The sequence below is a fragment of the Anabas testudineus genome, chromosome 19, assembly GCF_900324465.2.
Source record: "Anabas testudineus chromosome 19, fAnaTes1.2, whole genome shotgun sequence".
Classification (NCBI taxonomy): Eukaryota; Metazoa; Chordata; class Actinopteri; order Anabantiformes; family Anabantidae; genus Anabas; species Anabas testudineus.
In genome coordinates, this window is record NC_046628.1 from 10,434,483 (window position 1) to 10,460,102 (window position 25,620).

The window sequence follows — 25,620 nt, forward strand, 5'->3', positions numbered from 1 at the left end:
GACGAACTGTCTGATTAATGTGAAATTGGTTTTCCTGCCTTTTTGAAGGTGTGCCAAAGGACTTGCTTTGTCAAGGAGAGATGAGTGGTTCACAGAGTGCACTGCAGCTTCACAGAGGTTTATTATCTTCACTTGTCATTTTTTTGAAGTCTAAAGTCACCTACAATTACTGCTATGAGTAGGGCTTGCCACTGTGATGTCAAAAATGGAACCCTGGGAATATCCTATGTGTATATTTGCTTCTAATGTCTCAGTTTAGGGATACATTTAAACAGATGGCACACGTGAGATACTTTAATTACTTAATGTGCATCTGTCTATAGTTTGGGCAGAAACAGGTGACACTTTAACACACGGACACAATAGCACATTCACATTTACCCCAGCAAGACCCCAGAATGTAACAAAGAACATGATTTCAGTATGTGGACAACTATCAGGCAAATGTGAATCCAATTCTTGTACAGTATTTTTAAATAAATGTTTTTAATCATAAGAACTTCCACGTGACATGCTGACTCTGCTTATAGGTTAAAGAAGAGCTAAAATGCAAGCTAAGGATGAGGGAAGGGTAACAGTGGGTCGATGTGTCCTGTTTGGCTCATCAGCCTGGCTTCCTGCTGACACAAACCATATTTGCTATTTAATCTCCATACTGTGTTGTGTAACCCTTAACTATCCAAATCTGTTGAAGGGATCCTTTGTGTGGGTGGTTCTGGCCAACAGTGGGTGGCTTGTCACCAAAGAAAAGAGAGCCATTCAACTTCTTCTGAGACTTGGCCATATTTTTGTGGAAGAGAACAGTGACACTTAAACTGAAAAATGTAGATTAGAGTCTTTGTGTAGTCAAACAGAATGAGAATCTCCCACGTAATGTATAACTATATTGTGTCAATATTCAGATCAAAATGTAGTTCTTTATAATGTCAAAATCTCCTTCATGTGGACATAAAGTATGTCTTAAATGAAATCTTAAATTTGAATTGTTGAAATCTGCAGAAACTCCACAATTGTTACGAGTCATGTAATCATTGTCAACAGTTGATGGCTAGTTAATAAGTATTTGTAGATTTTTAAATCTCAGTTCACTGGACGTCCCGTCCATGTTGGGACTGACAGTACCTTCTGTGGATTCATGAATGTGATCGAAAGTCTTCAGCACAGACAGAGACCAGCCTCTGTGGTGACCTAATAGCACGACCTTTGAATTTTGAAGAAAAAGTACACTTACATGCAGCCATTTTCAAAAGACCAAAAGTAAAAGCAGGGTTCATTTCTATTATAAATTTTTTTTAATCAGTCTTAACATTGGCATCATCTCTGACCTTGACTTACTGTGCTGATGAGCTGTAGTTCAACCTGACCAATGTTTACTCCAGTTTTAATGATTTGTACAAGTGTAAAAAGGTGAAGATACATTTCTTTTCCACATTTAAAAGCAAAAATCAGTGTAAAGTTAGAGTTAAACTCAATTTAGTGTAAGAGACGTGTCAAACTACTGCTGAGACTTCATCTGCACTTACACAACATTTCTGATCCAGAAGAAACTTTAATATAAATGTTCAACATTTGAGGTGTGACCGCAGCGTCCACACTCGGGGCCCAGGACCACTGCTTTGATCTCCCATCAGAGCGCGTGGGTGGACCCGTCAAGCCCCACGTGCTTCTTGTTTGCAGGTCCGCGGCTCCTCGCGCAGCCTCACTGCCTTCAGGCGGCAGCAGTGACTCCAGGCAGAGAGACGCGGGTGCGTCGGAGCTCCGGACACACGGCGTGAGGCTGCAGCCCGGTGAAGGAGCACCGTCAGGGGGGCTTTTTAACTCACCAGAGGCGCCGGGGGAGGTGGGAAATGCGGGCGCCGCGATTAGAGGACCCCCGCTGCTGTGAAGTAGAGTCGTACTGCAGCTCCCATCAGGTCATTTAACGGCGCTGCACGGAGACATCACTGGGACTATGTGAGCACCATGCTCGCTGTGAGATGCCTGCTGTTCGCTGCAGCGTGTGCGCGCTGCACCGTAACAGGTAGGAGCCTCTGCAGCTACTCAAGCTGATAACCGCGTTAATTAAGGCCGATCTGCAGGACCCCGGTCACAAGTCATTTAAACATCACGTTCAGGTTTCTCACTAGAGGCTCGTCCTGTCTGTGCCCCCTGTAGGTCTGAGGGAATGGGGGAGTCTGAAGGGAAGCCTGCAGCCTGCAGAGGAGGTCGTTCAACCCAAGCGCCTCCTGCAACAGATCCACTCCGAGGAGGAGCTGCTACACAGCCGCCTGGACACCCGAGTCAAGAACCACACAGCTGGGGTGCAGGTGAGTGTGCATGCATTACCATGCATTGTTTTATTCCACACTGATTGCTGAGATGAAATGTGTTTGATTCAAATGAATGTGGAGGGCTGAGTTCAACAGCAGCTGGATTAAGCAGAGTATCAGAGCAGGTTGATGTGAAGAAAGGATGACTTCCTCCAAACAAAATGATAATGAGCTAAAATACCACCGAGCCGTCACCCTCTCTAGAAATTCTCCCATCATTTGTACTTTATTTCACATGGAAGAGGATCAAATGATTAGATATTGAGAAATATTCCTCTTTTATCTGCTGGTGTTATTTTGATGTTTTGCCTCTCTTGTAATCACCTGATCACATTTTAATTGATATACAGCCAAATAACGTACAGTATACTCTACTGTATAGTCCATCAGTCCAACGTTTTACCTTAAAGTAAAAGAAACTGCAAGAGAAGAGCTCATTTATAAGGGTATTTCTCTCTTTTACTTGTTTTTTATTCCGGCCTTGGTCCACCTTTGTTTGCCCTCTCTTTTGAGGTCATGTGTCTGTAACTCCTACACCACCCCCCCTGACATGATGACCCAGCTTGCTCGGGCCACAAGACAGGAAAAAAAAAAAACCTCAGCCCACTCTCGCTTCAGCCACCTGCTGCTTTCCACCCCGTTAGATTATATTTCACACCTCAACCTGTCCTCTCTCATTACCTTTGCTATATACACTGTCAGTCAGCAGCTGGCCGGTCAGTGGATATGAAACAGGTCTGACCTTGAGCTGCCCTCTGTGTTCAGCAGGTTGTCTGGAGCCCTCTGAAGGTTATCAGAATGGTTGTCTAGAGAGTCCGACCTACACTTGAAGCTAATATGTCAACATCGTAGTGTGAACAATAGTCAAGTCAGTGCCAGTTCAGCAACTACTGTGATAATTGGTTTCAGTTCATTTCCTTTTAGACTTCAGGAAAAAAAGAAAATACGTCAACTACCTGCACATCACTAAAGAGCACACAGTCAAAACTGGTGACTAATGTAGTGGAGCATTTAGCAGCTGAAGAGACTGATGTTCTCCTCAGCACATGGTGGAGACCAAAGCAGAGCTTAAAGTAGGCTCAATACTCGATGTACATTTACAAGGATATGACTCCAAAGAACCTGCTAATATTGTGCCTCTCTTCAACATGTGTTTAGGCAAATATCTCCCACTGCCTCCACGGTAAAAGGCCAAAAAACCAGTTCACACAGGATCAAATATTCTATTTGTGTCTGTGGATCATGTGAGTCAGTGTTGGAGCTGTCTTGTCTCCGCTCACAGGCACCACTGTGGGGTTTTTATTGTTCAGTATATGGACCCAGTGGAGGTTTGGATTGTTACTAAGTGCTTTGCTGAGAGTGCTTGGCAATACTGATGAGATCTGGCCAGTAAGTACTGGTGGGAGCCACCGCGGGGCTCATGTCATGTAATGTTTATGGGGTTCACCTTGGAGCAAGGTTAGACGGAGCCAATGATCCCCAATAAGGAGCCTAATCCAAAAACCCTCAGAGACAGAGGAGACTGCTTCGCCTTCAATAAGCGGTCACTGGAGGAGGATGTCCTTTATTATCGCAGTCTTTGTTGCTTTGTTCTCTATTGATGCTGTGAAGTTCTTTCATATAAAACATCTGTCAGTTTCCATCCCTCCTCCTCCCTCTACACAATTTTGTCACATTTTCTCACACAGTATTTTTTCACAGTTTCCTCAAAGCATGAAATACAGTACTTGACAAATGCAAGTCAGTTGTTTAAGACTGGGACCAGAGATATAAACTAATTCCAACTAACTTCCATATGAAGACAGTGTACATACATAGACTTATAAACTAAGTCACAAACACACATTCTCATACGTTGAATGTGTTGCCTTGGCCTCCAAATTTCACAGATTCCCAGTCTAATAGAGCATATGTGAGCATCCTTCTAACTTTTCCTGCCTCCTCCGTTCTTCAGCCAGTCCATCTGGCCCAGAGCAGCTTCCTGGTGGAGGCCTTCGGCACATCCTTCATCCTTGACCTGGAACTCAACCAGTAAGTCACACATGCCTGCAGAGCATTCACACACTCACACCACAGACCTGCCACACAATATGGTTAACGATTACAGCGGTAACCAATAGGACTGTATTTACGTGCACACTGAACTGCCTTATCTATCTTCATCTCTGCCACCCACATACTGTATGTCCTTTGTTTTAGTGTGTATTGTACAGACTGGCTGCAGGCTAAATGACGCTGTTTACCCCCACCCCACTTGCTCAACACATATTTTTCTCTAATGGACTGCGTAATACCTTCCGCTTTCTGTCTAAGCACTTAGACTAGGCTAAATGAATCTTTGCACATCTTCATTTTACAAATGTGTCAGCCATTTGTTCTCTAAACCGGCAAAAGTCGCAATGTTTGACGATGATTAATATTATTTGCTTAAATAGCACTTCAGAATAATGACTTATCATAGCCTCTAATAGTTAAAAAGGACTAAATTATGTCTTCTTCAAATAATTACAGCATATTTGAAGCCAGATTAAACCTAATTGATAGTAATTTCTATTCTTCGCACTTTCTTCTTCCTCTTCTCTTTAGCAATCTCCTGTCCACAGACTATGTGGAGCGTCACTATGACGAGGATGGACAGCCGTCACAGACTATGGTAGGACTATCCTGTAGAAACGGGATCTGTAAATCTGTCTACCTGCAGCTCTTAAGTTCACTTTTCCACATGTTTAATTCTGTTTATTCCTGAGCATCACGTGAGATATAATGATTTTCTAAACAATCTTTATACTGAATCTTCATAAATGTGGTTGCAGTTGAACAATGACACATTAATGTTTTTTATTATGGGCAGTTTAAATCAAATGAATCTGGCCTCTAATGATGCTCAGATTCTAGTTTACACAGTCTCAGACAGTAAATGCAGGCAACCTGACTCTCATCACCATCTGGGTGGCTCTCTCTGTCTGCACCTCTGCTGTATTTTAGTCACTGTCTGTCACTCTCTCCCCGTGTCTCCTTTTCACTCTCTCTTTCTCTGCCAAAGACCACCTGACCAATCAGTAGATGGTTACCGTGGTAACTACAGTCAGCAGCAGCGTGGGTCTGCTTCATCTTGTCATGAGGGGAATTGAAATCATGCCCATTTTCTTACTTTACCCCGACCTTTAGAACTAAATATCAAACATTGGATTTAAATTTTGAGCTTGTTTTGCAAATAATTAGTTAAAAATATTAATATGGGCATACCATGTAGTGACTGAAACTTTATATGTACTGGTACATACCCTAAACATATGCAAATATTCTGATTCAGATACACATACCCACATGCATTTATGGAGAAATTGCACAGAAGTGTGGACAAATTGTTTATGGAGGCATTTAGGTTTTGCTTGTATGCAGCTAAATTCCCACCCCACACCCCACTTTCATCTCCAATCTTTATTTATTTAGTTTTATTGATGTGCCATAAAATTCCTCCTGCCTTTGTGTGTCACTTTTTTTTTTATTGGTCCTTGTGGATCTGTGGTGTTGCATTGAGCTGGTGACCATATTGTTCAGATTGAATCTGACACATGATAAAAGAGGAATTGAATTAGGGAGGAGAATGGGCTGGAATTAGTCCAACCTCGTTTTATTACACAGTTAGGCCCGGAAGTATCTGGACAGTGACAGAGTTTTTATGATTTTGCCTTAATACACAACAACAATCAAGATGTGATCCGAGTGTAGACATCTTAAAATCAAGCTGAAAGTGTTTAAGTCCTTTGATCACATCTTTATTGTTTTTTTCAAATCCATTGTGGATTGCTTTCGGGTCTAACTGTATGTGTATCAGCGTCCTGTTAAAATACCCTTCAATGTAGAGCAAAATCAGAAGAAATGCTCCTACTCTCTGCAGTCAGTCAAATCTGTTTACATTAAACTATTGATCACATATGGTATTATGCACAACACAGTGCCCTGTACTAATCCTCTTATTTACTGAATAATGCACTGCACAAAGGGTACCACCCACAAGTAGATAGCAACACTGCATATGAAGAACTACCTGGGCCCTGATGATGAATTATTTGAGTTTCAATCTAACATAACAGCACAGTGTGTTTTAAAATGATTCATTGTTCTCGTTAATTCTCTTAATGTTTCTTGGTTAAATTATTCTGTCTGCACGTGGAAAAACTAATTGGGTAATAAATATGCTTCTCTTACGTACCTACTGAGCGCGTTCAGTAATTTTTTACTGATGCTTTTGTTGTATCCTGTCGTCTTTTCCCTTTACATCAGCTTCTATTGTTTCCTTTTTGCAGCTCATCTTAAAAATGCAAAGTCAAATCCTGGACATTGCATAAACTCCAACATTTTTTTGATTTGGTTAGGCTTGATAAATGTCAAATGTAATTGTCTTGTCTCTGCAGGATGTAACTATATATTTGCCTACGTTTCTATGTACAAGCAGTTTTTATTTTATTCACATAGTCACTTGCTTTTAATGTACCGTCGTGTCCTGCTTACCTGTCCCCCGTTCCTCGAGCACTGGTGATATTTCAGGATCATAATTTCATATACAACACAATTTATTCGCTTGTGTGAGTGGTCATTATTTGAAGTGCATACATGAGCTCTGAAAAGCACACTCAGTCTCTCCCAGTCAGTACATGTCTGCTGTGTCAGGCAATTTGATTTCCTCCATTTAGCCTTGTAATCCTGCATTTTATTTATTTATTTTATTGCCCCGGGCTAAGTGCTGTAGGTTGTCTCACTGTTTGAACTGCATGATGAAAGTCTATTTCTTAAGACATGAACTAAAGCTAAGGTTCAGAAAAACACCATAACCTAAACAGACTGGATGGTTATTATTCTTAATGAATTGTCAGACTCCAGCTTCCTTTTTTTCATAACATGCAATAAACTAATTTGAAGATATTAAGTTTTTATGAAGACATATTTCATAGTCATTTCTTCAGCAACTTTAATTAAAGTGCAGGGATTTATTGATGTAGGATGAAGATGCATGTTTTGAGTCTAACAGGGAGACATCATTCCTGAATTGAATCAAATGAAACTACTTTTTAGCCCCCGCAGTATAATAATAAAATATCAGAACAAGCTAAAATAAATTAACACCTTCAACCTAAATTTAATCTTAAGGAAACCAGTAGTGTATACCCACTTAGGATTTGAGTTTGAAAGATGCACAGACGGCTCAATCCAAAGCTCTTCCATGCATTATTTGAGGTCAAGACTGTTTTTAGCTTACTCTCGTGGATGGAGATTGTAGTTGACAAGCAACCATGTTCCCTCAATAAAGGCTTGACATATTCTGTGTGAGGCTTCAACCTGTGTGTTTTAGTTTATTTAGAGGGTTAAAGGATTTATAACATACAGTAGCATATTTTAGATCCAGTAATTAAGCCACTTAATCCCTGTAAATACACACAGCATAGCCAAGCAGTCATATTAGATAAGATGCAACTTCTTGCGAGCTCATGTTTGACTCTTTTGATCTGAGTGCTTCTTTTCATCTTTGAATTCCACCTCAGAGTAAAGGTCGGCGAAGCATAAAGAACAGCAGCTCCCAGCTGCCTCTTTTCTTTTTGGTCTATCGGCCGTGCCAGACGACAGCGGGCTCAGGTGGCAGACATGACTTATTTGGGCTCATTACAAACACCTGAAACTGACCCCTCTCGCGCTCACACACCTATACATACCCACATTCAGCAGCTGACAACTAAAGAACATTACTGTAGTTTCTATCTACTTTTGAGTTCTGCTCGATTTGAAGACAACTCTGCCAAGTATCTCTGCCAAGTACAGTTTATGTTCTTCTCCACAACCTTTGTTGGCTCACACATTTAAGCACATGCACGCTTTGCTTGATTGACAGTAGCGAGTCTCCTCTCCAGTTGTGGTAATCTGATCATTGCTGTACTGTGAGAGGTAGCGTGGAAACACTATATTGAAAACATGATCATGCAGTTGGTGCCTCTCAGGGGATTATGAATAAACAGGTGAAGGTCTGAAGTAGAGGTGACACCTTACAGCTGATAAAGTTTACTTTATACAAAAGGGCTAGAACACCAATTTACTAGTCACCTTTACCGTCTTTGCAAACAATTATATAATGTCTAATATAATAGCTTTAATTAATTTCTGAGTGGTTACTGTAAACTACAAACAGCAAGTCTGAGTTATAGTTTGGAAGGATGGAAGTTTTGAACATGTTGACAAGGACAAGTCGGAGATGGTCTAACAAAATATGCTGTGAAGTTGCATAATGGGAGTGCAGTGATTAAAATCGATACCTTAGGATAATGTGGCCTCTATTAATTTTGACTTTGCTCTTTCAACCGAGTTTACCAGGTTTATAAAAATGCAGCAAAACATTGTTGTATTCTAGCATATTTAATGTTTGTATTTCTCTACCTTACCACATAACACTAGTACCAGTGAATACAGGTTATGCAGTCAGTCAGCAGGTGGGTAGTAGCATATGCACATGAGTGTATCAGTGACTGTTAGTGACAGAATCTCCAGGCAGTTTACAACAATTTATTGTTTACTCTTGTCGATTGAAATGCATGCACACGTCAGACCTTTTGTCATTTTAAGATGAGATCTGGATTCACATTGTATGCTTATAAATACTTAGCCTGTCCTCCTCCTCCCCTTCCTTCTTCTTCTTCTTGTACATTAACTGACCTCCTTTTCATAGCTGAAACTCAATTCATCTGCAGCCTCTGCGGGTGTAAGTTTTCCGGCATTCGTGCAGCAGTTAGTGATATCGTTAAGTCGACCCATCAGGCTCACTGTACGCCTCAGACTGACAGTAAATACCTGCCCCGTTTGTGTTTAGAGGTCATACTGTCTGCAGCAGTCAGGAGTTCAAAGTGCTGGTTTCATTTTCTGAAATTTGATGTGAACCTGTTACTGGAAGATAGTGGGTCAAAGTGTCACTGCTGTTTTCAGGGAGGAGAGCACTGCTACTACCACGGGCGTGTGAGGGGGCTGCCGGGCTCCTGGGCTGCTCTGTCCACCTGTCACGGCCTAAGGTGAGCTGACTAAAACTATGTTTACATTACATGCTGAAGTGGTCCAAATCGACCCCAAATGGTCACTCAATTTAAAAAATTGTGGACAATACAAAAAGCATCTTTTCATATCAGATCTTTTAGTGTCTCACCTCTATGCACATGCACATATTGGCTGCCATCATCCTACGTGTAGATTAACTGGACGCAGTCAGTCATAGTTGAGCTGAATCTGTTAAAATCTGCCCACCCACATCTCAGGTTCACTAATTATCCTGTTATATCTGAGTTATGTCATTTGTTCCAAAAGCCAAGAAATCATCCGGCTTGTTTTTGTACTGATTTTGACAGCTGACAACCGAAATATGTCTTAATTGCCCTGCTACCGGATTTCACTAAAGCTTTCCCCATTTTCTCTTTTTGTGGTAAGCTAACCGACAGCTGGCTTCATATTTACAGTACAAATGTGCGAGTGGTATCGATTCTCTCCTCTAACTCTCTAACTGCAGTATGACCAGGAAGAATATCTTCAAAATAGGGTTTGCTAAATATGCTGGTAGAAAATTTCTTAAAGTATGATGAGTTTTCCCCTAAAAATGTGTCCATATGCTGAATATTTGTAACCTACTCCAGGTGTGTTTATGTATTTCAGGGGGATGTTTTCTGATGGGAACTTCTCGTATGGTATCGAACCTGTCGACAGTGAAGAGGTGAGTCGGGACCGACTAGTTCTGAAAAAAGCTGCCACAAATCTTTCAAACTTAGCAAAATATGAAGTCTTTACAGTGAAGCTGCCTCCGTTTCTCTCTCTGTGACTTGTCGCTTTTCCAGATTGTGTTACTGCCTCTGAGTCGCTGTATGGAAAGTATTGATGCGCAGTCCACCGTCACTGAAACTCATCTTTTGTCTCATATCTGAGAGACGCATCAGCTAATGGAGAAAAAAACAAAATTAACAATGTTTAATAAGCTTTTAATATAAAAAATATTCAAATTTGAGTTTAAAATATATGTAGTGAACAAAATGGATGTTTAATAAAGTAGCCAAGAAAGTGTTTAGAGTGGAAGAGGCTAAGCTTTTTTTTTTTCCATCAAGGCCCACAGTAATCAAATTACAGCTCACTTACATAGACTGGAGAATAGGATCAATAGCCTCCCAGCTCATCCACAAACCCTCACCCTCTCTCTCTCCTCGCCTCGTCAGTCGGGTAATTTTCATAAAGTATTTATCCTCAGCTTAAGTGTACCACAGTGTCCAGTAGTGTTATTGCCATTATGACAGCCCAGTGATTGATTAATTATGCATCAGAGCACTTTCCTCCTCGTTGATTTGTCTCTACCTCAGAGGACACGACAGCACTTTCCTCACGCAGAAAGCCTTTAAAGTTTTTAAGAATTATGTGAAGGTTCATGTGATGATGATTTGAAAAAAACTTTTTCTCTTGTTTTGGAGAGTGTTGTCGCTCATAATGAGCTGCAATTAATATATAACAGTAATTTCACCTGTGATACAGCCTGTGTTACATCTTTACAAAACAAAGTCGGCAAAGTCGTTTTACTTTTTGACAACTTCAGCTGTAGCAGAATACCATAAACTAATCCCTCCACCCTCTTGTCGTCCATCATTCTGTGTTTATTCTCAGGAGCAGAGTGACCACATCGTGTATCGTATGCCAGAAGTTGACCTCTTGCCGCCGCCCTGTCCAGGTACAAGCGCCATTGTGCTAACTTTAACTCTCCAAAGAGACTCCATACGGCTATTTTCCTTTGCAACAGACACACTGGCACAAACTCTGATGTGCAGTGTCCTTTTGCAGGTTGTCCAGCTGTCCTCCTCGCCCTTGCTGAATGTCTCACTTGGCTGCATTTCTCCCCTGCCTCTCCTCTTTGTCTTACACCTAACTCCGTCTCTGGATTCATGTCCTCCCTCCATCCGGTTACACAACCCCTCCACCCCCCACTCTCCCCATTTAGCTGTTATGCTCTCCCCTTTCCTCCTCTCTCGTGCGCTGGCTGCATGATATTGATTTCGCCTGCAGATCAGTCGACTAAAATACATGGTTACATCCAACCCTGGACTGATGACTAGCCACTTTTCTCTCCCATTCTCACTTACAACCACGTTTCTCTCTACATCTGTGTGTGTGTGTGTCTCTGTGTGTGTTCACAGGATGCTCTGTGAACAGCACAGATCCTGAGGGGCAGACAGACGACCACAGGGAAGGAGACGGAGAGCTGAAGGATGGAGACGACGAGTCTGAAGGAGAGAAGCCGGTCTTTACAGAAGGACTGAGACGTTCAAAAAGACAAGTCAGTTTTTACACTGATAAAGACTCTGTTTCAACATACAGATTCATGTCAAGCACACTGAACGAAGTGTCACCATGATGGAAACATCTTTTCAGATACGATACAATATTCGTCCTGATGAATGAATGACTGTTGCCTTCTGGAGGTTTCATCAGCTTCAGCATGTGTATGTGTGCTAAGTTTGAGTCACGGTTGCACCCGGCTCGGTTTGTGCGTGCTCGTTGTGTAAATGTCTGTCTCTTTGTCCTCCATGAAGGTTATTTTGACAGTGAACTCAAAAGTATGGCTGTATGAGCTTCTCTTGCCCCCTCCAGGTGCGGCGAGGCCAGCGCACAGTGCAGACTGAGACCAAGTACATCGAGCTGATGGTTGTCAACGACCATGAACTGGTAGGCGTGAAGCTGAGAGCTCCAAGGTTGTTTTCTTTGGCAATAACTGCAGCACTAAGGTCGTAATAAGTCATCCTATGTGAGTGTGATTAAAATCAGTTAGTTGCTGTTTTTGATTAGATATTAGATATGTTACCTGCACAGACGAGATGAACGACAGTAACACCTCCCCTCTCCTCCTTTTAGTTTGTGCAGCTCCGTCGTTCGACCACTCAGACGAAGAACTTTGCCAAAGCGGTGGTGAACATGGCCGATGCAGTGAGTTATTTCAAAAGTGGAAATATTGTTGGCGGGTTGATTAAAAGCTGCCTCTTCCTATCATCTTTTATTTTCTTTTACCATGGCACCCCTTCACAGTGGATCTACTGTAGGGAGAGTCCCTTGAGCTTAAAGCATAGGCCAGGAGCCACAATTCAGAGCTTTTTTCTGCAGATAAGACATTCTTGACTGGGGCAGATGCCATTTCTATTTTTACAGAAAGAATAGATAGTTAGGAATGATCACAAATCTCTTGAATCCACATTCCTAGAATGTGAATAATCTCAATTATTGACAGTGGTTATTTATTACATCATCTATTTTTGCATGTTTGACATATAAAAATAAATAGGAGAATGACATTGTGTATACATTTATCAAACATTAGTTACCAGAAAAATAGTTAATAATGCAATGATATAGTTGCAGTGGCCATGCAAAGTTACAGGGAGGAACTGTTTTTGTAATGTCGTTAAAATGCGTATAAAATGAATCTAAATTACAGCTTTAATGATCTGCCTGGATATAATGATAACTACACTACAAAACCCTATTAAATGAAGAGGAAACTACATGACAAATACATTCTCAGTTGTTGATTCGCTCACACTTGAATTGGCTGCAATAAAAAATCAGAACATTGTCAGCAGTTTGCATCGTGCGTGGTGCACAGCTGATCCGACATGATTTGTTTCCACAACAGCCCAATGAAGTGGAGGGGAAAAAAAGGAAAATCATCTCTGTGTTGGTGTCCTCTGTATGTGGCATCAGCATGGGAAACCCTTCACTGACTGGGGACACACACAGTGATGCAGGTTTTCATGGCAACCAACTACTGCCTCCTCCCACTCCACGGCCACAGTAGACGGATAACAGTCGTCTCCATCTGATATTTAATCGCTATTAATGAGCAAATGTCAAACCTGTCTACTAGGAAACAGTGGTTGAGCTGCTGTAACTCACTTTCAACTATTTATTCTAACTTGTTATTTGGAATAGTACCTCTACTATATGCTTATTTAAAACCTGGACGTAGTTGTGTTCTGCTAATAGGAAGCAGTTTTCTTGACTTATTCCTCATATTTAAAATGTAAAATTATGAGACGGGTCCTTTCCTAGAGCGCCCCCTTCCCGTAGAAGAGCAGTGTTACATCTTACCACTTGCATGTCCAAAGATTTTACTTAAATGTTTTCAGGTCAGACTGGTTTTCACTCACAAGAAATATTTTTAGCAAGTTGTTTATAATATTTTTCCATGTATAAGTAGTGATATCAACCATTTATTATATTTCTCATGACTTCAGTATCTTTAATAATAGATTGCAACACATTGTGTTTGTGGTTTTAACCATAAGCAACTGTTAGATTTTCTGAACCTGCTTTAGTGGCACTTCGTCACCTGCTGAATAGTGGCTGCTTTACATTTTTCCTTTTTGATGTGTCCAGATCTACAAGGAGCAGCTCAACACCCGGATCGTCCTGGTGGCCATGGAAACATGGTCGTCTGAAAACAGGATCTCCGTAGGCAATGATGCGTTGCTCACCTTGCGCGACTTCATGAAATACAGGAAGGAAAGCATCAAGGATCGCTGTGATGCTGTGCACCTGTTCTCGTGGGTTCATTCTTACAATTGTAGTTGTTGTTCTTCTACTTTCTGTTCTTCTTGAACTGCATCTCGTCCTCTTCCTTCTTTTGCTTCTTAGTCTCCTACCTCTTTCTCCTGCTTCCTGTTCTTTGTTTTTCTCCTCCTCTTTTATCTCTGTCTCCATCTTTTTGTCCTACTCTTCTTCCTTCATCTTCTGCTTGTGCTAAGGTAACACCAGGCTCCCTGTCTTTATTACAGTGGGAGGACGTTCATGAGCAGCCGCAGCGAAGCGGCCTACATTGGGGGTATCTGTTCACTGACCAGAGGTGGAGGCATCAATGAGGTGAGGCTTACACTCCGTACACTTTATAGATATTTAGCAAGTCTTTAGCACTTGAATCTGTTTTACTTCCAGTTTTTCTTGACTTGTTTTAATTGTGTGTCTTCAGTTTGGCAGTGTGGGTCCCATGGCGATCACTTTGTGTCAAAGTCTTGGCCAGAACATCGGCATGCTGAGGAACAAGGAGCGAACAACTGCAGGTAAGACTAATGCACTCTGTGAACTTTGCAAAGACGTTGCATAAAGACTGACTGACTGGCAGGCGAGGACAGTCTCACTTTGATTAGATTTCTTTATTATGTACACCAAGCTAAAACTGACACAAAATAAAACAGCCCTAAAAACAGCCTTAAACAGCCCTGTGTGTGTCCAGGAGACTGCAGGTGTCCAGATCCATGGCTCGGATGCATCATGGAGGATACAGGGTATACACACATTTTTCAGCCAATTAGAAACTCCTACTTAAACTGGTCTCTGTGAAAACACAAACTATGAACTAAATGTGTTTTTCTTCATCAATCAGTTACTACCTGCCTAGGAAGTTTTCTCGCTGCAGTATTGACGAGTACCTGCGGTTCCTCCAACAGGGAGGGGGAAGCTGCCTCTTTAACAAACCCAGCAAGGTGAGAGACGGGTAGTTTATGTAAGAGGCTCTGCAAGATTGTTCAAGCACTTGTGTGGAGATGGAAATTTTAGAAAATCTTTCTGCGCTGTCTTTGTTTTTTCTAGTTGTTAGACCCACCAGAGTGTGGCAACGGATATGTAGAGCTGGGAGAAGAATGTGACTGTGGCTCACTAGTGGCGAGTACCCTCAAATGACCTAATGTCTTTTACATCCAAAACGTACAACTCATTTAGCTTCAATCTCAGTTTGGAAAGTTGAAATTTAATAACTAGTTTTAAATTGCCTCTGAACTGTAGGAGTGTGCACGGAGTGGAGCCAACTGCTGTAAGAAGTGTACTCTAACCCACAACGCCATGTGCAGCAACGGGCTGTGCTGCAGAGACTGCAAGGTGAGCTGTGTCCCAACATCATGCTGGATTAGCTGCATCGTATGTTGCTGTAGATCATATCCTGTATTGACTCTTTTGAATGGTTGGCTGTGACAGTACGAGCTGAGAGGGGTGACCTGCCGCGATGCCGTCAACGACTGTGACATTCCTGAAACCTGCACAGGAGACTCCAGTCAGGTAAAAGAGGCTCTGACACATCTGTAAAAGATTCAGAAACTCCTGTGAATCTGAGGTTAATCTTCTTCCTCTTGCAGTGTCCTCATAATGTCCACAAACTGGACGGCTACATGTGCGATGCTGGTCAGGTAGAGTTGTGTTATCTGCTGAACATTTGTTCTGCTTCTCTTGTTACGTTCAGTACAACACTTCTCTTGCTGTATGTCCTCTCTTCATCCTCATGTCCTCATTGTCTTCCTCAGGGCCGCTGTTACGGAGGTCGCTGTAAGACCAGAGATGGCCAGTGCAGGACTCTGTGGGGCTACAGTAGGTTTGGAGTGGATATACAGATTTATTACTTTGTGTTGTTGTTGTTGTTGTTGTTGTTGTTGTTTCAAGGATTTCATGGCTGTGTGCAGACTCAGCTGACAGGTTCTGCTACGAAAAGCTAAACTCTGAGGGCACAGAGAAAGGAAACTGTGGTCCAGAGTCCAGTGGTCAAGGATGGGTGCAGTGCAACAAGCAGTGAGTGAACAGAGTAAAAGTGCATCTCAGAATCTGGAGCGTTTATTTGTTGTTTTAATGTTTTTTTTTTATTCTCATTTGGGTCCGATAGAGATGTTCTGTGTGGTTTGCTGCTGTGCACCAATCTAACAGCTAAGCCGAGATTTGGCGAGCTGCAGGGGAAGCTCACCAGTCTGACAATCCACCACCAGAACCGATACCTGGACTGCAGGTGAGGCAGTTTGTCTCTATTGCCTCTGGTGGATTTGACCAAAAGATAATCAACCATCCTGACAATTGCGATCTTGAAGTAGAACCGACAGCCTTTTGTGATACAGTATGTTGTATATGACCCTCTGACCCACAGCGGGGGACACGCAGTGCTGGATGACGGCCTGGACTTGGGTTATGTGGAGGATGGGACGCCATGTGGTCCAAACATGATGTGTTTAGATCGTCGTTGTCTCCCTGTCACCACTTTCAACCTGAGCACCTGTCCAGGCTCCTCGTCCTCGCGTATCTGCTCCCACCACGGGGTGGGTGTGTCACTGCTGTCTGTCCTGACACAGTGTCAGTGTTTATCAAGGTAAAATCAAGGATTGTGATTTTCAAAGGATGTTAAATGCTGAATTGTCTCTCGTGATTCTTCTCTGCAGACTTGCAGTAATGAGGTGAAGTGTATATGTGATCCAGACTACACAGGGAAGGACTGCAGTGTGTTTGACCCCGTCCCCATCCCCACCCCTCCAGAGGGCCCAGAGAAATACAAAGGTAAACCAAACTCACTAAAAATAAAATGACTTTATTTACTTTTATATAGTTACAGCGAGTGCGCGATGGTGAAACACAAAATAAATGAAATTTTATATTAGCTTCTTCAGAGGCTGCGATTTCTTGCTCTGCCACCTTTTATATCTTATATAGGAAAAACAATAGAGTCAGTCAAATGCTAAAATGCCATTTAAATTATGATTGACTTTAACTCCACTAGTGACTTCACAGATTATCAGATATAAAAAATAAAGAAGGTGGAGGTTACATCATACTCCATCTAGGAATTTAGCATCATATCATCAAACTGCTTCTTCTGTTCCATGTAGGATTGGGTTGTGTAACACTGGGCCACACTGTGTGATCCCTGCTGCTTTATCATCAACAGCAACACATAATATCTAATTTCTAACCAAGTATTTCTATTTTTTAGTAGTCTGCACTCAGAAACATGCTGTTTTTTCCTCACTGGCTGACTCCTCCGCTCCCACAGGTCCCAGTGGTACCAATATCATAATAGGTTCGGTAGCTGGTGCAATTCTGCTGGCAGCGATAGTCCTGGGGGGAACTGGCTGGGGATTTAAGTAAGAGCTCTGGCATGCCTCCATCTGTGTGTGCCTGCTGTGTTCCTCTGTCAGCTAACGCACATGCCTGCAGCTCGCTGCTGAATGCTCCTCTGCTTGCTGTCTGATCCATACTAACAACCAGAGACCACTTGGGGTTACGATTAGTAATGGTGGCTGTGCAGTTGTTGCAGATTTTGTTGGAGGAAATGAGCATGAATGAAAGTACTAATAAACCCTCATTAGCAGTTTTGGTTAGTAAGCTCTTCAATAATATTTCTTTTATTGGCATGAGTGTCACCATGTGTTGTATATAGTATTTATTTAATTTGCAAAGTCTGTGGTACTTTATTTAGTAGATTGCAGGATCTAAACTTGAGCGAGTGCTCAAACAGCCAAATATCCAATATAATAGAAATGGAAGGATTATTTAGTCATTATTTAAAAGCAAAAATTACAAAAAATCACTGGTTCCAGCTACATTATTGTGTATATTTTTAGGTCGTCATCTACGATAATAAGCTAAATATTTTTGGACTGTTTGTCAGACCAAACAAGACCTTGTGAAGTATAGGAGCTTAATGGACATTTTTCACTTTCTGCAGACATTTCATGGAGCAACTAGATTATTAATAATGCCAATAATCATCAGTTAATTGCAGCTGTATTTACATACTTGTTTCAACTAAAATCAGATGCCCGTTTTATTAAAATAATAAAATTCACTTTGGACGGACGTGTATTTGATCTCTAGTAAATCGTAATAGACATTTTTTTGAACATCGTGTAGACTAAACGTTCTATTAAACCAGAAACCTTTATGTATTTAAAAAAAACACATCACTGAGTCTCGATGTTACATTCATGTCCTACTAGCATAACGCACTCTAATCTCCAGCTGAACTGTCTGCAGCTGAGTTGCATTTTGGTTGATGTAGGTGCCGGTTTATGTCAAGACGACAGAAACTGATCTATGAAATGATGGTTCTGCTTATTTTAACAGTTCATTGAGAGTAAAAAATGATCTACACTGCACAACCCCAGATAAACAGACTAACGGACAGTATTTTTTAAATCCCTGTACCCTCTGACTGACTTCTTCTCTGCACAGCTTGGATTTCCTTTCTGTAGTTTGATTCAAACTCTACAACGCCATCTTACCTCATACCAGCTTTGCTGTGACATGTCTGCAGCATGCAAAGAAAAGAAAAGCTTGTCTCTGACTGTAATCTTTGCAGTGGCTGTAGCTTGTGTGATAGCATCAAATGCACCTGGATAGACACTGAAAGTTCCTTGGTATCTGAAAAACAAAACACAAAGGAGGAAATTAGAACTCTGTTTAGTGCTTTGCTTTGAAGGCCTTGGGTTCCTTGCATGTATTTGCTCACTACTATGTAGCCACATGAAGGTGAACCTGACAGTCCCGCCTGTCTTTGTCTGCTCCCTTCATCTTGTTCCTGCTTCACTGTGGATCCAGGAACATCCGAAGAGGAAGGTACGACCCCGCCTTTCCGTCCTGATTATCCTTTCATAACCATTCATAATGTCAACATAATGCCATGTGTTTTATAAGAATCCTCGTTCTATCTGTCACCAGTATTTAGCTCATTCATATTTAGCATTGCCACATAACTTTTTTTTTTTTTTACTTATTCTAGTTTGCAATGTATTTCAGATGAGCTTTTTAAAATAAACATTCAATTCAGATCAATTCTAATTTTATATCTACATTTGCAACTGCTCATGTGTTTTAATAACATATAAAATAGTACTTCATATCATAGTTTGCATCATTCCACTCTCTCTAACATTTATTTAATAATACGGTTGTGTCAACTGTGTATTATTCTTTTCATATGACTTTGAATAATAAAAGGTGTCAACACCTCTTGTACAACTGTAGTTTAGAGTCCTTTTATGATCTATCTGCTTTTGGATACTTTCAATAACCCAAATTAACACAGCTGAATGGAAAGTGACAGATGTTATGCCCTGTGTGTGTGTGTGTGTGTGTGTGTGTATATGCATACATCTGTCATGTATTTATATTTATTCATATAAACATACAGTCTTATAATGAAATACCTTCTTGTCAGTATCTTTTTAATGCATTTCGTAGAGTCCTAATCTTTTTGTCTTTTTGTCCTCTCAGTTGTCCTTTTGATTCTATCAAGTTCGTTCATCTTTTTCTTTCCTCTTTATCTTGCTCTCTTTATCTGATCTTCTTCCTCTGCCTCTTTCCCTTTCTCTTTCCAGGTCTGCAGGAGTTTGAGTCGCACTCTCTGCTGTCCTGTCTTCCTTACACAGTGTCCAGTCCGCTCTGAGGGCCCAAAACAAAGATGTCTTCCATTTCAGAGCTTTTTATTTTCCCTTTCACCGATCCTTACTCCATCTGAGAATTGTGTTGGCAGTCCTACAGAAGCCCTAAGGGCACATTCATCTGATCCAAACGGCTGTCAGGGATTGTCTGGTTACAAATGTCGCAGTTGCCGTTGCTGGCATTGAAGGGATGTTTTTATCCTGGACACAAACAGACTCAGTTCTTCTTCTTCGACTTCTTCTTCTACTGGTAACGTCATATCTGGCGTCTTTATGCTTTATCCCTTTAAGCGATTTCCCTGAAGAAGCCCGTGTTCTTCTCCTTGTCTGTTTATGTCTTCGGTCAACACAGTTAACGTATTTAACCTCCTGGAGAACACAATCATCTCCTCTCAGTAGTTTGACTTTAACTGCAATAGAAGTGTATAAATATCACCAAATAGTGAATGTTGGTATTTTATCTGTGTAGATGAGTTATTTTTATGTGCTATATAGACTTTCCACATTCCACAGTAAAGAGCCATAATTTCTCCTCTTAGGCTGCCTTTTATTATCAAACAGTAGTTCAATGCTTCTACATAAAGTAATATGCATTAATGTATGAATGCATAGTTCAAGCCTGCAAGGAAGCCTGTTGTGTTTGTGCTGATGACCCCTGAGTCCTTTTACTGCAGCCAAGCTGAATAGACAGTTGCACATGTAAACACTGAATGTTTTATCCCACTGTGTGATATGTAGTGTGTATACAACCAATATGCATACAGGTATGCTCAACACAGGTGCTGATGTACATAATGTATCATAGGGTTGACTCACTGCCGCTCTGAACGCAAGCACAAGTCTGGGGCTTCTTCTATGTGTTTTTAATGGGTTAGAGAAGTTGGAGTTTCTCTGGATTTCAATTTGTGACTGACCACATATCTGAGCTACAGAAAATATGTGAGTGCTGTGTGTTTCAAACATAAATGAGGGGGACATTCAGGAGGAGCTGCAAAGATGCAACATAGACCCCATGTTTAACAGGATTTTCCTCAATATAGAAAACTTAAACAATTTGGTTCCAATTGAACAAATCTATTTTATAAGCAATAATTATGTTTTAGAATTTCTAAAGATGCTTTCCAGTGTTTTCAGGTCTAAAACAGGAAAAATCAACAAGTACAAAATTTCTACTTTTGCCGCTTTTGTGTTCATCTCTCTCATCTCTTTGTCTCTGTAGCTCAGAGTCTTTTATATCAGGTTCAGAGGATTATAATCCAGTGGTTATTACAAACAGACGGGTTGAGAAATGCCGCTTCACCAGTAACAATAAAGAACTGCGCAATAGCACAGGTGCCAGAAGATTACGTTAAGTTACACTGCCAGTCGACCTACACTAGCACTAACACATATATACATATAATATAGTGATGTTTGAGATGTCTCTTTTTAAAACGCAAACCTGTCCAGTGACGGTGTCTCCATTGAAATTGAACAATAATTAAAAAAGCAACATTCCTTGTTTAAAAAAAAATAAATCTAATGATGTCGTTTAACTTTTAAACTAAGTAAAAATGCACTTTTTCTTATGATTTACCAACAGACTAAACATGTTAACATATCTTTTCAATTAAACTTGAACTCTTTATTCTGTAAACACTGTATACAGATATAAAACAACACTCAAGGGCAGACTTGGCTGAAAGCTCAGGTCACATTTTGTTTACCACCGCTGTTTGTGATCATACATCATAGTTTGTCTTATCGAAGAGTTTGGGCAGCATTCGCATAGAGTATTGAAGTTAACATAGTCTAGTCATAGAGGGAGGTAACCAGTATTAGCTTTGGAAATGTAAATACTCCTATTATTGTAGATTAAGATGCATATTAAAACATATCTGAATAACAGTGACTGTGTGTTCTATTCAAGGTTTTCTTTCTCGTTCTGATACTCAATCAGACATTACATCAAACTGTGTCATGCTGTGGACCAAACTGTGTTTTTATTTGTACTCAGCAGTTCTCGCAGTGCTCACTTGGCTCCTTTTGGATATCACTGTTGGACTCTTGGACCACCACTTCAGTCCAAGCTGAAAGATTTCAGCAGCTATTAGTTCGACTGGTGTTTGTATTACTAGTGGTAAATGAACGTTGATGGCACCGAGGTTCTAAAAATGCATTTTCACTCGTGTACTGTACAGACTATTTCTGGTTATTGAAGAACATTAAATTAACAAAGGGTTAATGTGAAACTTGTTTGCAGTCCTGCCTGCGCAGTAATCAGGCAGATGTGTAAATATTTTTAAATATTTACTGGGAATCAGTGATGTTTCTGCAGAGTTTGTTGAGGGAGGGATGAGAGCTGTGTCTGTCTTCAGCTGTCCGTCGGTAGAGGTCAACACTGAGAAAGTGAAAATGTAGCATGCAAGTACTCAACCTAGAAACACACCTTTAAAATATGTTGGATGCAAAGTGTATACTTACACTAATATACCTTTTGTACAAGAGAATACTCTTTAAAGATGGAAGCTACTATGATATAATGTTGGATGTTTGTTTATGGCTCTTGATTTGAATATTTAGATACAAATAGAAGAATTCAAACTATAAAAAGCAGTTCCATCTGCTGTCTTCGGCTCTCTTCAGATGTCGGACCTCCCAGCATCTCCTTTGCCTTTTTGCTGCCTCCAGTTAGCGTAGATTGACTCCTCGTAGTCTCCCAGACCTTCAAACTCAGCATCTGGAGACTCGGTAGCCAGAAATGCTGCTTCCTCTTCTCCTAGAAAATCCTGAAAAATACCACATATAATAATCCATAAATGTTTACAGAGATTGGCAACACACTTAACACTTATTGATGTTTGCTCCAAAAAGTCAATACTTTGAAGTCTCAAAGTCATTTCTCAACATTTTAGTTAAGTTATTCTGTGTATTGAGCTTTAAAGATATGAAAGGAACTTTTCGATTGTTTGAAAAGTTGTTAAAGTACCTGTAAATCACAAGATAAATTCTCACCTCATCATCCAACTGTAAAAACCTCTCTGCGAATGTCAGCATCTGCTTTTGACTCACGGTCTGGTTGTGAAGTTGAAGAGCCTCCTAGTTCAGACACAAATACAGATACATTGCTACATATTAAAAGATTATTGAACTCGTTGAACAGTCAAATTCACACATAAAAACTGAGTATGTGTCTCTGTTCATCATAGAAGTCTTTTAATCTGCTTTATCATATTATAGGTGATGTTAACATCAACAAAAACATTTAGTTTCCTCTCACCCTCCTTGGTGTGAAGTGGTCAGCCTGAAGGCCCCACTGTTCGCTGTAGGCCTGATAATACAACAGGTTCTGCTTCATGACCTGGTCTTCAGGTTCAAACAGGACGTAGCTGTGTGCACAGGGCACTGCACTACGGCCGTCGTTCACTGAGGCAAACGCACAGATGAGTATTGATGTGAAATACTATTCAAGAGCAGTGATGGAAAACTGATTGATGGTAAACGTACTCTTGTAATACGCATACTGGAGGTAGTGGTAGATAGTGGCTACAAATTTCTCCACAAAATAACCACCAACATTAGGCTTCAGGTTCTCCTCACACTGCAGCTTACACCTTAAAACATCAACATAGACATCTGGAAGGACAGAAAGGACGACATGTGATGAGGTATTTTGCTAAACATAGACTCCAAGATGTATTTAGTGTTCCTGTTTGTCATTTTGGAAATGTAGGGACCTGCGTGTTGGAAACTCCAGCTTTTATTAATTACTGCGTACTAACCTGCTATGGCTGCGTAAAGATCCTTGTCTGGTAAAAGCTGATTGATCCCTTCACAGTCTATCTGGCACAGCTCATATTGACGGATGTAGAGGCTCAGAGCATCCTCCATGTGTTGGATGCTGCTGCTGTAGTCGCCTGAACTGATGAGTCGTACTCCTTTAAGAAAGGGAGCCTGGAAAGGAGATGATTGATACTGTCAGAGGACAAAAACAAATTCCTGCAGAACTCTGTATCAGAACCAGGGCTGCCGTCACCTCGTATGGTTGCTCTTCATGGTCAGTGAGGTAGCCGCTCAGGTCGTACTTGCTTTTGTACTCCTCCATGAGTTGCTGCATCTCCTGGTCCTCTGGGTTTTTCTGGAGGAAGGTGTGTGCGTGTGGGACGGCCCTCTGCAGGTCGTTGAGCTGCACAAACACGGTGGAACCCCTCAGATGTTGGTAGGAACACTGGTTACATGTACTGTTCATTCAGATTTTTAGGTTCTCTTGCTACACCTAGGTGGCAAGTATAGGACTGATCTTAATAAACACAACAAACTCCTCTGTGGCTGATTAAGTTGTTACCTGGGATTCAAACATGCACATTTATGTATCACAGAAACCCACTTTTAATCAAGTTTTTATTGATTAAGAGTTCATTTCTTTTGTTTAAGTATAGAGAAGCTGGAGAAACTCCTTTATTTACTCTGTACTTTCCAGTCTACTTCATTGTTTCCTCATTTTGCTGGTGATCCCTGCTCATAATGTGTCCTCATTCTTTCAGGGGGATGTGTCTGTCCTGTATTTAGTGTCCTAAACACAGCGCGTCTCACCATGGCATAAGCAAAGTGCAGATATCTGTACGGAGCTCTTCTGTTGAAGTCCTCCAGGATCTCTCTGCCGGGCAGAGGGAGCTGCAGCGCGGGGAAGTGCTCCCTGCACTTCTTCTGACATGAAGCTCTCATCATAACGTGCCAGTAGACACGGAGATCCCGGTTCTCGGTACCGGACGGCTCATCGTGGCTGGTTTTATTACAGTGCAGCGCACAGTATCTCGCACTGTCTTTTAGAAGCCGGTGCAAACGCAAACTCAGCTCCAGATATTTGATGGATTCCGTCCAATTCTCCGCTATGTAGCTGTCCAAAGCCAGTCCATACGCAGTGGTGATGGGCAGGAGCTCCTCTCTGGGGAAACTTCTGAAACTGTAGTTCTCATACTGCGCAGCTGTCACAAAAATAAAGGTCAAACAAAGCAACGTCGAGAGCGCGTCTCCTTTTACGCAAAGTGGAACCATGATAGAATCATATCCTTCATGTTAAAGTCTGCTTCTGACTTCTGCTGCTGGTAACTCTGTCTGCTGAAGTGCTTAGGGGCCTGTGGGAATTCCGGGATTGGGCCCTTCAGAGGTTAATGTCTCAGGTTTCTCAGTGTGGGCCCTACAGCTGTCACTGTAGCAGTCAGTAGTGTAGCTACACCTAAGAATAGGTGCGCGTAAAAACGACCGTCTGTGCGCAATGTGGCTGATTTCCTCCGCTGTTGTTACCGGGTACCACTCCTGGGCACTGATGCTTTCCTTTTCATCAAACTCTTGACTTTTACAGTCAAAGATCATGTTCAGGTTCAGCGAAGCCTTTAAAAATATATTTTATTCTTTTACTGTAAAAATATACGTGGAAATACGAGTTTGTTCTCAGACAGGAACAAAGACTGAGAATCTCAATCATCTCGATTAAAGTCAGATTTAAAACCTAAGACACACATTCAGGATTCTTTAGACTTGAATCCTACGGGCTCCTGTAGTCCGGAGTAATTAACAACAATCTGAGAAGTCGTGACAATAGAAAGGAAGTGAACTCTGCTGGAGTTTAGTTTTGCCTCAACGTCACAGCACTCGTCGGAAAAACTGAACCCTCTTAAAGACCTCGGACCGTATTTCGGCTCCTAGAAGCTGATCCAGAAGGAGGCGGACCTGGGAGCTCCCTGCAGCTGGATCCAGAGGTGCACGGACTCACAGACAAGTTTCCTTCAAAATAAAAGGGGAAAGTCGACAACTTCGAAAAGAATGGTGTTTCCCGTCATATCAGGGACAATAGATAGAAGTTTAGATACAAATCTTAGGAACAGAGTTAAACCTGAAAATAAAACGACCTCTTTTGAATGTCTGATTTATTACAAGTCACAACTTGTTGACTTATTTCTACAAAAACAGAATAGACGTATAGTACTCATCATGTACCATGAATTTAGATTTATTATTATATTTTTAGTTTCCTACTTTCCCCCCCCTCACAACATGACCATCCCTTTCAGAGGAAGTCCTGCTCTTTTATT

At 41.2% G+C, this 25,620-nt stretch overlaps 2 protein-coding genes across 3 annotated transcripts; one reads left to right on the forward strand and one right to left on the reverse strand.

The window, feature by feature from the left end:
* Window positions 1-1,723: 1,723 nt before the first annotated feature.
* Window positions 1,724-21,663, forward strand: adam11 (ADAM metallopeptidase domain 11). 2 transcript variants are annotated; one of them, XM_026352044.1, is made up of 27 exons: window positions 1,724-2,020; window positions 2,155-2,306; window positions 4,264-4,340; window positions 4,896-4,962; window positions 9,279-9,361; window positions 9,993-10,050; window positions 10,983-11,046; window positions 11,510-11,649; window positions 11,964-12,038; window positions 12,225-12,296; window positions 13,743-13,909; window positions 14,141-14,225; window positions 14,332-14,422; window positions 14,596-14,647; window positions 14,746-14,845; window positions 14,952-15,023; window positions 15,144-15,236; window positions 15,333-15,413; window positions 15,491-15,541; window positions 15,656-15,719; window positions 15,812-15,917; window positions 16,009-16,128; window positions 16,264-16,432; window positions 16,553-16,667; window positions 17,161-17,251; window positions 18,708-18,725; window positions 19,487-21,663. In XM_026352044.1, exons 1-27 carry the CDS (start codon window positions 1,963-1,965, stop codon window positions 19,500-19,502), a joined length of 2,337 nt encoding a protein of 778 aa, XP_026207829.1. In that variant the 5' UTR covers window positions 1,724-1,962; the 3' UTR covers window positions 19,503-21,663. The 2 variants fall into 2 exon arrangements, with proteins under 2 accessions (XP_026207829.1, XP_026207828.1); XM_026352043.1 differs by lacking the exon at window positions 19,487-21,663 and having other exon boundaries at window positions 18,708-18,835.
* A 133-nt stretch (window positions 21,664-21,796) lies between these two features.
* Window positions 21,797-24,834, reverse strand: LOC113156748 (endoplasmic reticulum protein SC65-like). The gene is made up of 7 exons (XM_026352045.1): window positions 24,122-24,834; window positions 23,565-23,714; window positions 23,311-23,482; window positions 23,036-23,164; window positions 22,809-22,954; window positions 22,544-22,627; window positions 21,797-22,317 (listed from the first exon to the last, which is right to left on the reverse strand). Exons 1-7 carry the CDS (start codon window positions 24,581-24,583, stop codon window positions 22,171-22,173), a joined length of 1,290 nt encoding a protein of 429 aa, XP_026207830.1. The 5' UTR covers window positions 24,584-24,834; the 3' UTR covers window positions 21,797-22,170.
* Between the last annotated feature and the right edge of the window lie 786 nt (window positions 24,835-25,620).